This window comes from Chiloscyllium plagiosum, unplaced genomic scaffold (assembly GCF_037043375.1).
Source record: "Chiloscyllium plagiosum isolate Xiang-an unplaced genomic scaffold, Cpla_swu_hap1 HiC_scaffold_4, whole genome shotgun sequence".
NCBI classification, from domain to species: Eukaryota; Metazoa; Chordata; class Chondrichthyes; order Orectolobiformes; family Hemiscylliidae; genus Chiloscyllium; species Chiloscyllium plagiosum.
In genome coordinates, this window is record NW_028270142.1 from 45,123,103 (window position 1) to 45,139,490 (window position 16,388).

Consider the following 16,388-nt stretch of genomic DNA (forward strand, 5'->3'; position numbering starts at 1 on the left):
CTTTTATAGGTGCGCCATCGAGAGCATTCTGTTTGGATGTATCATTACCTGGTAATGGCAACTGTACCATTTAAGATCAGAGACAGTTACAGAGAGTGATGAACTCGGCCTGGACATTCACAAAGACCAACCTCCCATCTATAGAATCCATCCACCAGGTCCGCTGTCAAGGAAAGGCCGCCAGCATTCTCAGAGATCCATTCCACCCTGGCAATGTTTTTCTACAACCTCTACCATTGGACAGAAGGTACAGAAGCATGAACACGCACCAGCCGATTTCAAAACAGTTTCTACCCTACTGTTGTTGAATACTGAATGGACTCAACCTCTTAAAATTCACCTGTACCCGTGTTTTTGTTTTTGCTACTGTTTACCTATTACTTACTTATCTATGCTCCTTAACTGTGATCTGCTTGTATTGCTTGCAAGACAAAGCTTTTCACTATGCGTCAGTACACTTGACAATAAATTCAATTCAATAAAACCTGGTGATGTGTGATTCTTAACTTTGTACACACCAATCTAACACTGGCACCTCCAAATTAAGGCAATGAGGGTAGCTTGGTCAAGGAGGTTTACTTTACTGTACTATACTTTGTATACACAATTTGTAAATAGAAATAACGATATGGCAATAGAGACCGATCGGCCCGTCGTGTTCGTTCCAGCTCTTTAAAAAGTCCTACCTCCTTCCTTTAGCTCTTTTTGATGGAAAATTAAGCAGCTCCCATTGCAACGTTCAAGTTTTTTGGAGGGATCGAAAACACTATCCTCTGTCCAGCCCCTCCTCAGTGTAAGCAACTTGAAGGCTATAAACAGAGCGCACCCACACGAACAGGGAGATCGGCTGCAATCTGAACAGCCAGCACCGAGAAAGGACAAGGTGTGGGGAAGGTTTTCCAGCCATGGGGTAGGGGGCGTAGCTGCCTGTCAGGAATCAGGGTGGAGGTGGTCCACTCATCCCCCGAATTTATTGTTCTTCTTATGATCGGCGTGGGGACCGTTTCACTGGCGGCTGCTCGAGTCGCGGCAGTAGGCTTCCGCGAGCTGGTGGCAGTTGACGCTCGCGCGGGGCAGACAGTTGTTACCCCCTCCCCGACCGTCAATGAGCTCGAGCTCTCCCACCGCCAAACAAACAGTCAGAGCCTGACCGCGGGCCAGGCCGGCAAACCGACAACGGCTCTGCCGATGACATTTACCATCTACGGGGAAAGCACCGACATCAACCTCCTGCCCATCTGCTACGACCGTCCTCTCCTTTTAACCCAATATATGTCGCGCCCAATTCTCTTCAATCTCTCTCTGCCCGTTCGGTGAGGTAGCATACCTGACTCCCCGAAACCGTTTGAAATTCATTGTTCTCCTACCGGCCTTTCCGATTTATCAGTATCGCTCTTCCATTAATCGACTCATTAATTTTTATAAATATCGGGGGAGCGGATAACGCAGACGCTCTGACGTCATCGGCGCGCGACTCGCATGTCGGCCGTAAATTGGATCGTGGTTTGGTTTTATCAACATGTTCACTTTTCCTCTGTAAAACATTCCTTTCTCCTCGACTGGAGGGAAGAGGGTAAACCATTGATGTAACAAACTGCCCATTGAAGCAGAGGACAGCACCATAAGATACTGTAATTCAACGATAATGGAAATCAGTAGGAATTCCTTGTGATGACTTGTCGTGAACTACCAGCTGGAGTGCCGTCACCAGTACGGCAGCCGAGTGTTGCTCGAAGTTGCGATCATCAGTTTTTGTCTCTATTGCTTGTGCTTTAGCGCAACAGTGGTCGTATTTTGATAACCAATGCAAAATATAGCAGACCCCTCGATCTAACTCATTCATAACGACCAGATATAAGACATAGGAGTGGAAGTAAGGCCATTCGGCCCATCGAGTCCACTCCGCCATTCAATCATGGCTGATGCGCTTTTCAGCTCCACTTACCAGCGTTCTCCCCGTAGCCCTTAATTCCTCTAGACAACAAGAATCTATCAATCTCGGCCTTGAAGACATTTAGCGTCCCGGCTTCCACTGCACTCCGTGGCAATGAATTCCACAGGCCCACCACTCTCTGGCTGAAGAAATATCTCCGCATTTCTGTTCTGAAATGACCCCCTCTAATTCTAAGGCTGTGTCCACGGGTCCTAGTCTCCTCGTTTAACTGAAACAATTTCCTAGCATCCACCTTTTCCAAGCCATGTATTATTTTGTACGTCTCTATTAAGTCTCCCCTTAATCTTCTAAACTCCAACGAATACAATCCCAATATCCTCAGCCGTTCCTCATATGTTAGACCTGTCATTCCAGGGATCATCCGTGTGAATCTCCGCTGGACACGTTCCAGTGCCAGTATGTCCTTCCTGAGGTGTGGGGACCAAAACTGGACACAGTACTTCAAATGGGGCCTAACCAGAGCTTTATAAAGTCAGACCAGAGCTAAAGTATTCAGTCCCATTTGCCTGCATTTGATCCATATCCCTCGAAACCCATCCGATTCATCCACCCATCCAGATGCCTTTTAAATGTTGCAATTGTACCAGCCTCCATCACTTCCTGAGGCACCAAACTCTTCCCGTTACATTGATGACTGCATTAGTGCAGCGTCCCAAACCTGGGCTGAATTGGAGCAACTAATCAAATTCGTCCACAACTTCCACCCCACTCTCAAATTCACTTCATCCATCTTGTACACCCCCCTCCCCCTTCTTGACCTCTCCATTTCTATCTCCAACCTGATGTTTATCACACACCCAGATTCCCATAAGTACCTGGACTACACCTCCTCCCGCCCAGTATCCTGGAAAAACTCCATCTCATTCTCCCAATGCCTCTGCCACATCTGCTCAGACAAGGAGACATTCCACACGTGAGCATCCAGATTTCTACCTATTTCAAGTGTGCTTTTCCTCCCTGTCATTCAGACAGCCATCCAACTCCATTCCCTGTTCCACTGTTCTAACCCCAACCCCCAACAACGCAATAAAGACAGAATCCCCCTTGTCCTCACCTATCACCCCACCAGTCCCTGCATTATCCTTAAACAATTCCACAAACTCCAAGTAGACTCTGCCCCAAGAACATCTTCCCCTCCCCACCCTTCTCTGCCTTTGGCAAGGACTGTACCCTTCACCAGTTCTTGGTTTGCACCACTCTCCCCACCGACTCCCCAGGTAACTTCCCCTGCAACCAGAAAAGATGCAAAACCTGCCAGTACACCATCACCCCCTCACCTCCATCCAGGGGCCCAAAGAGTCCTTCCACATGAGACAGAGGTTCACCTGCCTCTCTTCCAAACTACTTTACAACATCAGGTACTCCTGACGTGGTCTTCTCCACATTGGGGAGACCGAACATAAACTTAGAGAACGGTTTCCAAGCATCGCAGCCAGGCCCGCAGGGGCCAACCGGTCCTCCCAGTCACTGCCCATTTTAATTCCCCTTCCCACTCCCTTTCCAATATGACCATTCTTGGCCTCCTCCACTGCCACAACAAACCACACCGCAAATTGGAGGAACAACACGTTCTACATTCTTCCGCCTGTTCAGCCTATAATGCGGAGGACTCACCATTGAGTTCTCCAATTTCAAAAAATCTCCCTTCCAATCCAGATTCCCTCACACCAACCAGATTCATTCCTCCCATTGACCAACCAGATCACACCCTCTACCTGTCTTCATTACTGTGCACCCACCGCCCTCTTTATCTGCAGCTCTCCCTACACCCACTCCCAGTCCTGAAGAAGGGTTACATCCAGAACATTGATTTCTCCACCTCCTGATGTCACCTGGCTTGCTGAGTTCTTCCAGCCTGCTGTGTGGTAATTTTGGATTCCATACATGTACCACCCTCTACATGCAAAAGTTGCCCCTTGGGTCCCTTTTAAGTCTTTCCCTTCTCACCTTAAACCGATGTCTTCTAGTTTTGGACACCACCACCCCCCCCCAGGTAAAAGACCTTGTCTATTTACCCTATTCATGCCCCCGTGATTTTATAAATCTCTATAAAGTCACTCCTCAGCCTCAGACACTCCAGGGAAAATAGCCAGTGTATTCAGCTTCTGCCTATAGCTCAAACCCTGGCAACATTCTTATAAATCTTTTCTCTTTCAAGTGTTGCAACATCATTCCAAAGGAGGGAGATGAGAATTGCACGTGGTATTCCAATAATGGCCTAACCGATGTTTTGTTAAGCTGCAACATCACCTTCCAACTCCTTTTCTCGTGGAATGACCAATAAAGCCAAGCATATTAAACGACTTCTCTATCCTATCTACCTGCAACTCAACTTTCAAGGAACCTGCACTCCAAGGTCTCTTTGTTCAGCAACACTCCCCAGAAACTCACATTAAGTGAATAACTCCTGCCCTGATTTTCCTTTCCAAAATGTAGCACTTCACATTTATCTTAATTAAACTCCATCTGCCACTCCTCAGCCCATTGGCCCATCTTATTAATATATCGAAAATTCTGAAATAGAAACATGCTGGAGATGCTCAGTAGGTCAGTGGAAAGAGAGAAGGAGCCATTTTGGGTCCAATGTGTCATTAAAGACAGTCATACTGGACTGGAAACCTTAACCATTTCTCTCTCATGACTTTTCTCCAACACTTTTGTTTTATGACAAATTTCAGAAATATGGCAAGGAAGCCAGTAGGGTGTGGAGCAAGCATTTGTTTAAGCACAGTTATGATGAAATGAGTTACCTGAAAAAGAGTGAAAGATTAATGGAGATTAAAACTTTGCAGGGCAAAGTGCAAAAACTAACAGGGTTGAGGGCGTAGGAGAAAGAGAGTGAAATTATTTGGGTAGCCCTTTCAAACAGCAAGCATAAGTGCCATGTTTTCCTTGTTTGTCATTGTATGATTCTATAAAAACTAGGAGCATTAATATGCCATTCCACCCTACTCTGCTATTCTGGATGACCACGCCTGATCCTTTGTCTCAAACCCATATTCCCACTTTCTCTCCCTCACCATGATGCTCAAGTTTTCCTTTCATCCTTTGTATTCAATTGTCTTATTTTCCCATTTTCTTTTGCTAGAACTGAACAAATGGCAGATCTAACCTTTGTAAAAAAAAAAATTATTATAGTGCTTTCATATTTAAAGGTTTGTTTAAAGCTTTCAAATAAACCATTCAATGTAGAACTGGATTTCCTGCACAAGGAGTGATACATAATGCCATAGCTGCCCTCCATGCTTTACATATGTAAAAATTCTTACTAAATTAGTTTGCTTCGTTTCAGGTTGCACAGCACAACATTCAAAACAAGCCAAAGATAAGCACTGAGATAGTGCTAAACAACATAATTAAGGCAAATGGAATGTTGTTTATTGCAAAAGAAGTAAAATGAATACTATCTCTGGAGCACAGTTTGTCCACATTTGAAAAATGATATAACTAATAGAAGCAGCTTGGAAAAAGTTAATGCAACTAAAAGACTTATCTTTAGAGGAAGCATGGAACAGATTAGGCCTGTACCATTTGAGTTTAAAAGAATGAGAATAATCAAGGGAATTGGATTGGTCAGATAATACCCAGAGGATATTTCTTCTTGTGGGGCAGACTAAAACTTGGGATATGGTTTAAGAATGAGGTTTCCCTTTTAAAGCAGCTGAAGAGGGTCGTTAAGACATCTAGAGGAAGCAGTATCTTAAATTTAATCAAGGTTGAGTTAGGTGCACAAGGGAGTAGAGTTAAAGAGGGCAAGTAGGAAGTGGAGATGAGACCATAACTAGATAAGCCATAGTTCGTGGAGTAGGCTCAAAGGATCAAATGCTGTACTCCTGAACTAAAGTCCTATGTAAATGGATAGTTAGAAATTTATGTGAAATGATCATCACTTTCAAAATATCTCTGCACGTTCACCCAATTGGACAGGATAGGACTAGATATTTACTACTCGCTGTAGTCATTTCTGCAGAGAGGTTTAAAAAAAGGACCAATGAGGGGAGTAAAACTAATTGTCCAAAGGGGATATTTTAAAAATATTATAAATTCAAAACTTTTTAAAAGTTTTTAAAGCTGTACACAAACTGGGCTTTAAGTATCAATTTCAGTTGCACTCAATACATACTGAAACTACTTCAGTTTATGCACTGTGTCTTGTGTAGTTGAGCACTAAAATCCAAGAACAATCTCATTCAAAGATCTGACCAGTTTTCAGGTTTCATTTTTACTGATTCAATAAATAAAATTCTTCATCCTATTCTCTGGATACATATACAATGAATAAGTAGTGAATAGACAATAAAACACTTTAAATGGTCTGCAACTAGAAATATGGAGACCTAAGCTCTGGAATGAAGTATGGTAAGGGCTGCATTTCACTGGGCAAAGTCTAGAAACATTTCTGCAGCAATGCAGTGCTTCCTTGAATTCATTTCCATTGCAAATCTGTTACAGCATTTTAGTTTTACTCTTCTGAATTTAGTCAGTAAAGGGATCCAAAAATTTTACCCTAGCAAACAATGGAAGGTTTACATACTAGTGTGCAAAACAGCCAAGAAAGAAACATTTTATCCCATGTTACTGAAGTCACTAATAAAAGCAGATATGTAAATGCATTTTTTCTTAAAAAAATTTGCAAATTGTGTTGTCACATTTGAAGTTGTATCTAAATTTTATAATACCATACTTGCAGGAGAGACTTCTTGTTTGTGATGGTTCCACTTTGTGTTGCTGGTGATGTGCATTTAACATTAGAGTATGTTCCAATGTGCTTCAGTACATTAAAGTCGGATTCACTATTGACATCAAATGATTACTATTTCACCAATGACAAGTGTTGTAATGAAGCTGCTTGATTCATGTTAATCGATCATTTGTTATAGCAAAGGTTGAGCAATGTCTTACCCCAGATAGAACCAATCAAATGTGTCAAATTTTGCTCCACGTGAGCATAGTTAGCAGGATATAAACCATTTGAAATGTGGTAAATTGACCAGCAGTCTTGCTGTTTTGGTGGGCTGTAAAGGCAAGAAATTAGAATAAAAAAAACCAACTCAAGCTCTTGCTTGAAAATAAAGCACTTCAGTGGCATGACTGTTCAATTCTTTAGGCCTGTTTTTCTGATTTGCATTGCGAATTTTATTCTTGCATTAGTTATGTGTCATCATTGCTGTCAACATTGATAAGTCAATAAGGGAGTAGAAATACTGTTGACATGAATATTAAAATTCAAGTAAAGAATACTAGAAATTCATCTGATGGTGAATGAAAGGCTTGGGTAGCAAAAGATAAAGATTGCTCGGAAAGAAAATCATTGGTACAGTTTAAGGAAAGAAAGGACCAGACTATCAGGATTCTCAGAAGCAAGCCATTTAAACTCTGGCTTCTGTTAGTCTTTGAAACAGCTGTTAATTAGTCCCACTCACATTCTTTCTCTATAGTCCTGCAATGTTTACTCTATAATTTATGAAGTATTTATTCTTTATTTAGTTTTTTTAAAAATTCACATGGGACTTGCATCACTTGTTGGCCAGCATTTATTGACCATTCCTAGTTGCCCTTATTGATGGTGAGTGCTCTTGTTGAACAGCTGTCATTCATGTCCTGTAGGTACAGCCACAAATCTGTTAGGGAAGAATTATGGATTTTAACTCAGCGATAGTGAACGAATGGTAGCATATTTCCAAAGTCAGGATGGTGAGTGACTTGGAAGGAAACATGCAGGTGGTGGTATTCCCATGTATCCGCTGGCCTATTTTTCCAGATGGAAATGGTCATGGGTTTAGAGGGTGCAATTTGTAGATAACACTGCTGCTGCTGAGTATCAGTGATGGAGGAAGTGGATGTTTGTGAACATGGTGCCATTCAAGCCAATCAATCAATCCTATTTTAATTTTGCAAGTTATTTCAGCTAGAGATGCTCAGTGCTGTACGTGCATGTTCAAATGGAAAAACTACCATTGATTTGTACAGGTGAGAACTATCCAAAGAAAATTAACTCCAGCTTCGCAGATTTCCATGGGAACCCATCATTCACTTAAAGTTGCAATTTTCAGGAATGCAACTGTGAACACTTACTTTACCTAGTTTAGTATCTAATCAAAAAGATAGAAGGTGTGAAGCATGAAATTGTTGCAGAGTTGTTGCCATCAGAAGGGAAGTAAAGATGAGGCACTTAAAGATTCTGGACAAAGCATGACAGCTCTTTCATAGACATAATTGTTTGAATGGTCTTATTTGTGCTGAAAGATTTGAAGTGAATACTCTTAAATAAATAAGCTATAAACAAATATTAAATGTTGCACTAGATACATGTAAAAAAAGAGAATATTGCAGTTTCTGTAGGTCTTGTAATACATATAAATTCACAAATTTAAAATTTATTCTTTACATAAAATTACAAAAGATCAAGGTAATGTGGCAAAACATTTGTGTATAAACTTTTCATTTTCTTCTAGAATATGTACATTCAAACAAAAAATCATCTGTCAACAAAAAAATTGTTCAATTGAAAGACTGGTTTTACATTTTGTTACAAACATTCAAAAATATAAAAATTGGAACAAAACGATTGGAAACTGGTACAATGAACAACATTATTTGCAAACAGAAGATTCAAATTTGACTTAGCTTCCTCACTTCTTTCTCCATTTCCTATAGGCAGTGAAAAAGAAAAAAAAAATCACATCATTCAAAGTGCCCTTGATACCCATATCATCCAGGTAGGAGACACTTGAATGCATTACGCAAGAGGTTATAAAAAGACAGATTTCGCTCTTCGAGGTAACCTTTGCATCAAGGTTCAATATCTACAGGGAACCAAATAAATTTTCCAAATATGTATCATTTACATGTTAATTTTGATAGTGAACATCATTAACCTAATTATCTGTATAGGATATCATAGTTGACCCTGGTTTTGTGTCAATTCTAGTAGATTGCTGAGAATGTTCAGGATTGGGAATCCTGCTCAATTTCTTTGCTAATCAAAGCCACTAAAAGTTAATTTCTGCACATTTACTACTGCGCAGCAGAGACTGATTGACTCATACAAAACCATGTATGAACCTGGGAGTTTTCTGGTCCAAGTGACTCTGACGAATGTTTTATTTTGAAATCGCCGGGGGCAGGGGGAAGCAAAAAGACATTTACACTATTTGGCTCAATTGGTGTTGCTAAAATTATTAAAACACTTGTGCACAATGAGATTCAAAAATACTTCAGAATGAGGAAACAGGTGAAAAAAATAGATAAAAGGTGGGTGAGGCTTAGTTGGAAGGTTTAAGCATAGATAAATTTCCCAAACACTCACGTAAACATAATTAGATAACAGTTATCAAGGCAAATATTATTGGAATAACTGAAAGTTTGATCTAAGAAATGATTTTGTAATTACTTAACAGATATAAATCAGATGATGCTGGTATCAGAAGGATGGATGACTGAAAATCTTACCAGTGAGTTCCACAGGTGTCTGTGCTAGGACCTCTTATTTAATATTTTCATAAACTGTTTGGAGCAAGAGCCTGAAACACATTGGCTAAATCTAAAGGTGATATGATCTCCAATATTTAAAAACTTACATTCAACTTAATAACTACTTTTCACCAGTATAGACTGCTGAAATTCTCTTTTCACAATTTGATTATTCCAATCCTATCTGAGTTAGAATCACATCTTCTGTTAATTTGAGTTCATACAAACTCTACTATCCTATTTCCAAAATTGAGCCAAGTCCTACTCACCCACTACCTTGATACTCAATGATCTAAACTAGCTCCTGGTACAGCAAAATCTTGATTTCAAAAGTTCCGATCCATGCTCCCAAATCCCCCTCATGATTTCACCTCTTACTGCCTGTGCAATCTCCTCCAGCACTACAATCCTCAAAGCAAAAATTGCAACAAGAAACTTTTACTCAATCCATTTTCCCATGGTAGCCATGGCTTCAGCTGTTTAAGAGTATCTAACTCAAATTTCCTCCGTCTCTGATCAAGCTTTGTGTCACCTATCCAAATGTCTCCTACTTCAACTCAGTAAATTTTCAGCATATATTGTTCCTGAAATGCAGTTTAGAACATAGAAGAATACAGCGCAGTACAGGCCCTTTGGCCCTCGATGTTGCGCCGATCCAAGCCCACCTAACCTACACTAGCCCACTATCCTCCATATGCCTATCCAATGCCCACTTAAATGCCCATAAAGAGGGAGAGTCCACCACTGCTACTGGCAGGACATTCCATGAACTCACGACTCGCTGAGTAAAGAACCTACCCCTAACATCTGTCCTATACCTACCATCCCTTAATTTAAAGCTATGCCCCCTCGTAATAGCTGACTCCATACGTGGAAAAAGGTTCTCACGGTCAACCTATCTAAACCCCTAATCATCTTGTCCACCTCTATCAAGTCACCCCTAAACCTTCTTTTCTCCAATGAGAACAACCCCAAGTGCCTCAGCCTTTCCTCATACGATCTTCCTATCATACCAGGAAACATCCTGGTAAACCTCCTCTGCACCCGTTCCAGTGCCTCCACATCCTTCCTATAGTATGGCGACCAAAATTGCACACAATACTCTAGATGCGGCCGCACCAGAGTCTTATACAACTTCAACATGATCTCAGGACTCCGGAACTCAATTCCTCTACCAATAAAAGCCAGTACACCATATGCCTTCTTCACCGCACTATTTACCTGGGTGGCAACTTTCAAAGATCTGTGTACATGGACACCAAGATCCCTCTGCTCATCCACACTACCAAGTATCCGACCATTAGCCCAGTACCCCATCTTTTTGTTACTCTTACCAAAGTGAATCACCTCACACTTAGCTACATTGAACTCCATTTACCACCTTTCTGCCCAGTTCTGCAGCTTATCTATATCCCGCTGTAACCTGCCACATCCTTCCTCACTGTCAACAACTCCTCCGACTTTCGTATCATCCGCAAACTTGCTCACCCAACCTTCTAGCCCCCCCCTCCAGGTCATTTATAAAAGTGACAAACAGCAATGGTCCCAAAACAGATCCTTGCGGAACACCGCTAGTAACGGCACTCCAAGATGAACCTATACCATCAACTACTACCCTCTGTCTTCTTCCAGCCAGCCAATTCCTAATCCAAACCTCCAACTCACCCTCAATGCCATACCTCCGTATTTTTTGAAGTAGCCTACCATGGGGAACCTTATCAAACGCCTTACTAAAATCCATATACACCACATCTACCGCTTTCCCCTCGTCCACCTCCTTAGTCACCTTCTCAAAGAATTCAATAAGGTTTGTGAGGCACGACCTGCCCTTCACAAAACCATGCTGACTATCCTTGATCACATTATTCCTATCCAGATGTTCATAAATCCTATCCCTTACAATTCTCTCTAAGACTTTGCCCACAACAGAAGTGAGACTCACCGGCCTATAGTTACTAGGGTTATCCCTACTCCCCTTCTTGAACAAGGGAACCACATTTGCTAGCCTCCAGTCTTCTGGCACTACTCCTGTAGACAACGAGGACATAAAAATCAAGGCCAATGGCTCTGCAATCTCCTCCCTTACTTCCCAGAGAATCCTAGGATAAATGCCATCAGGCCCAGGGGACTTATCTATTTTCACCCTTTCCAGAATTTCCAACACCTCTTCCCTACAGACCTCAAAGCCATTCATTCTACTTAAATGTGACTCAGGATTCACATCGGCAACAATGTCCTGTTCCTGAGTGAATACTGACGAAAAGTATTCATTCAGTGTCTCCCCAATCTCTTCAGCCTCCACACGCAACTTCCCACTACTATCCTTGACTGGACCTATTTCTACCCTAGTCATTCTTTTATTCCTGACATACCTATAGAAAGCCTTAGGGTTTTCCCTAATCCTACCAACTAAGGACCTTTCATGTCCCCTCCTTGCTGCTCTTAGCTCTCTCTTCAGGTCCTTCCTTATAACCTTATAACTCTCAATCGCCCCAATTGAACCTTCACGCCTCATCTTTGGGTGTCTAAAGTCATTACATCAATTATTGCATAGGATTATCTTAATTAGGACTTGAGTCTATTTGAATTCAGTTCATAGATAAGGTATAACAGGTAGGCTCAAAAAGTTGGCCTCTGAAAAAGCCACAGAAATAAATATCTGAATGAACACAAAAATTGGTTATTTATAGAGAGTAAGCATTTTCAAATGTATAAGAGTGAAGCACAGAGTTTTGTCACTTGTGGCACTATGAAAATTCATCTTTGATTTCACACATACCATGTTAACACATTCAGACTTATGTAGCTTTAATAGTTTTAAGTAGAGAAACTTTTTCTTCAAAGGTGAAAGGTGTTGTGACTTACCTGTACCAGCAGAGTCTTGTCAAACTCTTTACGGTGGTTGTAGATGCATTGACTGAGCACTGCATACAATTTTTCAAGCTGATTTACAGTGAATCCCTCTGTTTTCTGAGTAACTTGTTTCCAGAGATTCTGCATACAAACCAGATTAAAGAAACATTTAAACAGTCAATGGCGAATTCATTACTCAAGAATATTTTGCAGCATTGACTGCATTTCTACATATGTTTGAACAATGGAATTAGAAGCACATTAACTTCCCCCAGCTAACAGCAGTATTGATATTACAAATATAAGGAGCAATATATATATTACAAGTGATGGGAATAACAGATACTTGAAACTGCTAGACAAATGAATGAACAAGATAGCCAATACACTCCGCAGTAAACTCCAACATTTGAAAATATCTCTTGTAAGAAGAAGTTTAAGTGTTTAACAGGAATCTTTTTTTTTTTTAAAATTCTGTATTCATGAACAAATCCAAGCAATTAACATTCATTCATTTGAAGAGATGATGTCTCTAGAGACAAAGAACTACCCAAGGGATTAAAAGTTGAAATAGTCATTTTTAAAATGGAATGTTGAAATATTCCATATATCACAATTTACCTTCAGCCTTTCGTGATCAACAATTACAGGTGGTATATGTTCAGAAAGAACCTCCATTGCTTTCTCCATATTAATATGCTGTTGCTGTTCCACCTGAGCATGTCTGCTGCGGGTCATATGTAACAGTGCATCTATGTGGGAATATAATTATTAACACTTTGTAAAAGTGTTCCTCATTTATGTGGAATCTTGGCAATCATATTTATAACACTCAAACTCAACAACCAAAGCATTGGCCATCTTATATTCCTTACATTCTTCATTGTGAGAATGTTATAAAAATTGTGGGGTTAAGACACCAGATTCAGCCCCTTAGTTTCAATGTGATGGGGGGGGGGGGGGGGGGGAAAGAGAGTAACAACTACCCAATAATTTCATATTGTGCATACCTCCATAATAAATTAACTTTTAAGGGGATGTGGACTGCAAGCACTGCTGGGCTGAAGGTCCCAATGAATTCTGGACCTTGGCAAATCCATGGCATTGGGCAGGGAGGATGGAGGAGTCGAATTTTAAGTCCAAAACAGGGAGGAAGAAATGGAGTTGCTGCTGTTGTAGAAGGAACTGCCCCAATTACAGTATTCCCCTTGCTACCTTTTAAAATTATTTTTTAAAAAACAAACATTTGCGTATTCTTGGATGCAAAATGCTGGGGTTAAGTGAGGTTTAGTTTATCCTGTATTTATCGATGGGGAGACAGTGGTAAAGTGGGAATGTGACTGGACTCGCAATTCAGACGCATAGGCTAATGCTCTGGGAACAGAGGTTTAAATCCCACCATGATATTGAGTGGAATTTGAATTCAATTAATAAATTTGAAAATTAAAGCTGAAAGTGATCATGAAATTATCATCAATTGTCATAAATAGTCCAGTTCTCTAACGTCCTTTAGGGAAGGAAATCTGCTACCCTTTTCCAGTCTATCCTACATCGGATTCTAGATCCACACTAAATGCTTGATTTTCAGAGTTGTGGGTATGTTCACCGAGCTGGGAAGTTGATTCTTAACTGCCCTCTGAAATGGCATAAAAAGCCACTCAGTAAAGGTAAAGGAGGGATGACTATAAAATTTGACCTTATCATAAATGCTCATTTTCATGAAAGAAAAGTTTAAGTTTGTATTACAGAGGTAAGCTGAGCACTTATTCCACTGCTGCCATTGCCAACCCCCACTAAACAGATGTTTAGCAGGGACATGTGAAATCGACCCCTCTAGCATACATTTCTGGCTGTAGGGAGGGAAAGAGAAAAATAAAAAAAAAAGAACACTTTTTAACCACCTCAAAGGTAACTAATCATCTGCGATTGCAATATAAAATGGAAAATGACACCATTATAAAATGTCTGCACAATATTGAAAAAAAGAAAATCCATACTTTAAAAGATTTTTTAAAAGATGGCACAAAGTAGGATACCCATAATCCATTTTAGCAAAATATTGCACAGGTGCATAGCTGTGCCTTGAGGGTTGCAGACCTAGGCAAAATCACACTGTTCAGCCTTGGGGAATGTGGGGAGGGGGAGAAATGTTGGCTTTAATTCTAGGATGCTCCACTGCTTCAATGACACCATGCTGCCTCCAAAACTAAAAAGGAAATGAAAAGATAGGCCGCATGGTTTCATTTTACCCCATTCATAGGTCACCCTGACTCTGGCTTCCCATTTCTTCCAGGTGCCTTTGGCCTCACTAATTGCCCCAATTCACCTGACTCAAGGGAGAAATCTGGAACTTTGATCACAGGGCAAAGAGATATTAAAGAGTAAGTAAGTAATCTGGAGTCAAGTACATTCGCAATCATGCAAACAGAAGAAGTTCCTGCCTTAGAAGTTCAGGTGCACTGACCTAGACAAATTGGGCATTGGAAATATTCAGAATAGTTAAGTCCATCGCCCAACAGATAGCATTCGAGTACATGTTGGAAATCCGCAGACAGCTTGTCAGTGAAGATGTCTGGAGTACTGGGCTTGGAAGTTAGTCTTAATCAATGGCTGACATTGGCTGCGGTTTCATTCAGTTAAGTCTATTTTATTATCTTTTTGATGGCTGCCGGAGGAAAAGATGTTAAATCCCTAATATGTGCTCAACAAGCCCTAAATATCAGTCCTGAATTTCATTTTGGTGGAAATGCAAGAGGCTTAAAATGCAGTTGTTACTCAAGAATACAATCAATCAACTCGAACTGAAACTCGGATTAAGATTGCAAAATAAAATTATAAAAACAAATGACCTTGCACCTACTTTGGTTCCTTTCACAACCTCAGTATGTCACAAATAATATAACTTACTTCTGAAGCACTGTTACTTCAAGCTAGGTTTAAAAGAAAGAGGAGTGGCGTAGTGGTAATGTCACAGGTCTAGTAACCCAAAATCAAGCTAATGTTGCTGAAAATTGAATTCAATAAAAAGCTGGAATAAAAGGCTAATCTAACAGTCACACCTAAAAAAAAGTGTCAATTGTCATCAAAATCCATTTGTTTACTAATGTCCATTAGGGAGGGATATTTGCCGTTCATTTTTGTCCGATTTGAGATTCACAGCAATGTGACTGTTTCTTAACTGCCTGTGGGAAATTAGAGATGGGCAACAAATACTAGCCTAGCCAAATAATGCCCAATTCCATGGATGAAAAACATTAGCAGCCAAGTTCTGAACAAAAGGCCCCACAAATACCAATGATTCGGTCTTGATGAATTATTTAAGGCATAAATGTTGGCTTTGCCAAAAGTCTCCTGCTCTTTGAACAACGCCTTAAGACTGTTTTGTTTTAATTCACTTTTAACATATTCACTCTTTTCGTACTTTTGGTGTATAGATGATATAGGGACACTACGAATCTGACATGCATGTTGAAAAGTAATGTCATTTTGCTATTTCCATACTTCAATTATAAATGTGATTTAACTGGCTCTCTGTTGGAAGGAAGTTCAAAAATAAATAAATACATATATATAACTCATACACAAACTATAAAACACACAGACCTGCAGAATGTTGTTTATCAGTCTTCTTTTCCATGTATTCACTTGACTCAAGTTGCTGTTTTTTAATACAACTTCCTTCACCCAGTTCACTTACTTCCAATTTTGCTTCATTAGAAGAAAGCATTTTCTTCTTGTACATATTCACATCAACACAGATCAGTTCACCATCAGACTGGACTTCAATAAATTCCTTAGTCATTGTTTTCATGCAGCCATTGTAGAGACTTTGGTCTTGCTGAGTTTCCCTGGAGCAATCTCCATTGTAGTCTGTTTGAGCTTTAACTGAATCATTGTCATTTTCTATTCTCTCAGTGGTGTTATCACCAATACCATCCTCTGCATTTTTGATATTTGGTGAAGACCTCTTGCATTTGTTGGCATGTACATCACAATCCCAGTGATTAGACCTACGAAGTTTCTTCTTTGACTGAACTGCTTAAACAATATATCATGATACGTCAGAACAACTCAGGTTCCCCCACAACAAATAGAACATATATACAAT

The 16,388-nt window shown here is 40.3% G+C and overlaps 1 protein-coding gene across 4 annotated transcripts in view; it reads right to left on the reverse strand.

Annotated features, from left to right (window-relative positions):
* atad2 (ATPase family AAA domain containing 2) overlaps window positions 1–16,388 on the reverse strand; it is a 93,468-nt gene that overhangs the window by 12,021 nt on the left and 65,059 nt on the right. The window contains exons 25-28 of one of the 4 annotated variants that reach the window (XM_087986211.1): window positions 15,884–16,315; window positions 12,902–13,032; window positions 12,293–12,421; window positions 8,298–8,605 (exon numbers count right to left, since the gene is read on the reverse strand). In XM_087986211.1, coding sequence (XP_087842337.1) covers window positions 8,567–8,605; window positions 12,293–12,421; window positions 12,902–13,032; window positions 15,884–16,315 — 731 coding nt within the window. In that variant the 3' untranslated portion in view covers window positions 8,298–8,566. Of the gene's footprint in view, window positions 1–8,297; window positions 8,606–12,292; window positions 12,422–12,901; window positions 13,033–15,883; window positions 16,319–16,388 lie in introns of those variants that run through there. The other 3 variants (XM_087986209.1, XM_087986212.1, XM_087986213.1) reach the window with 3 other exon arrangements.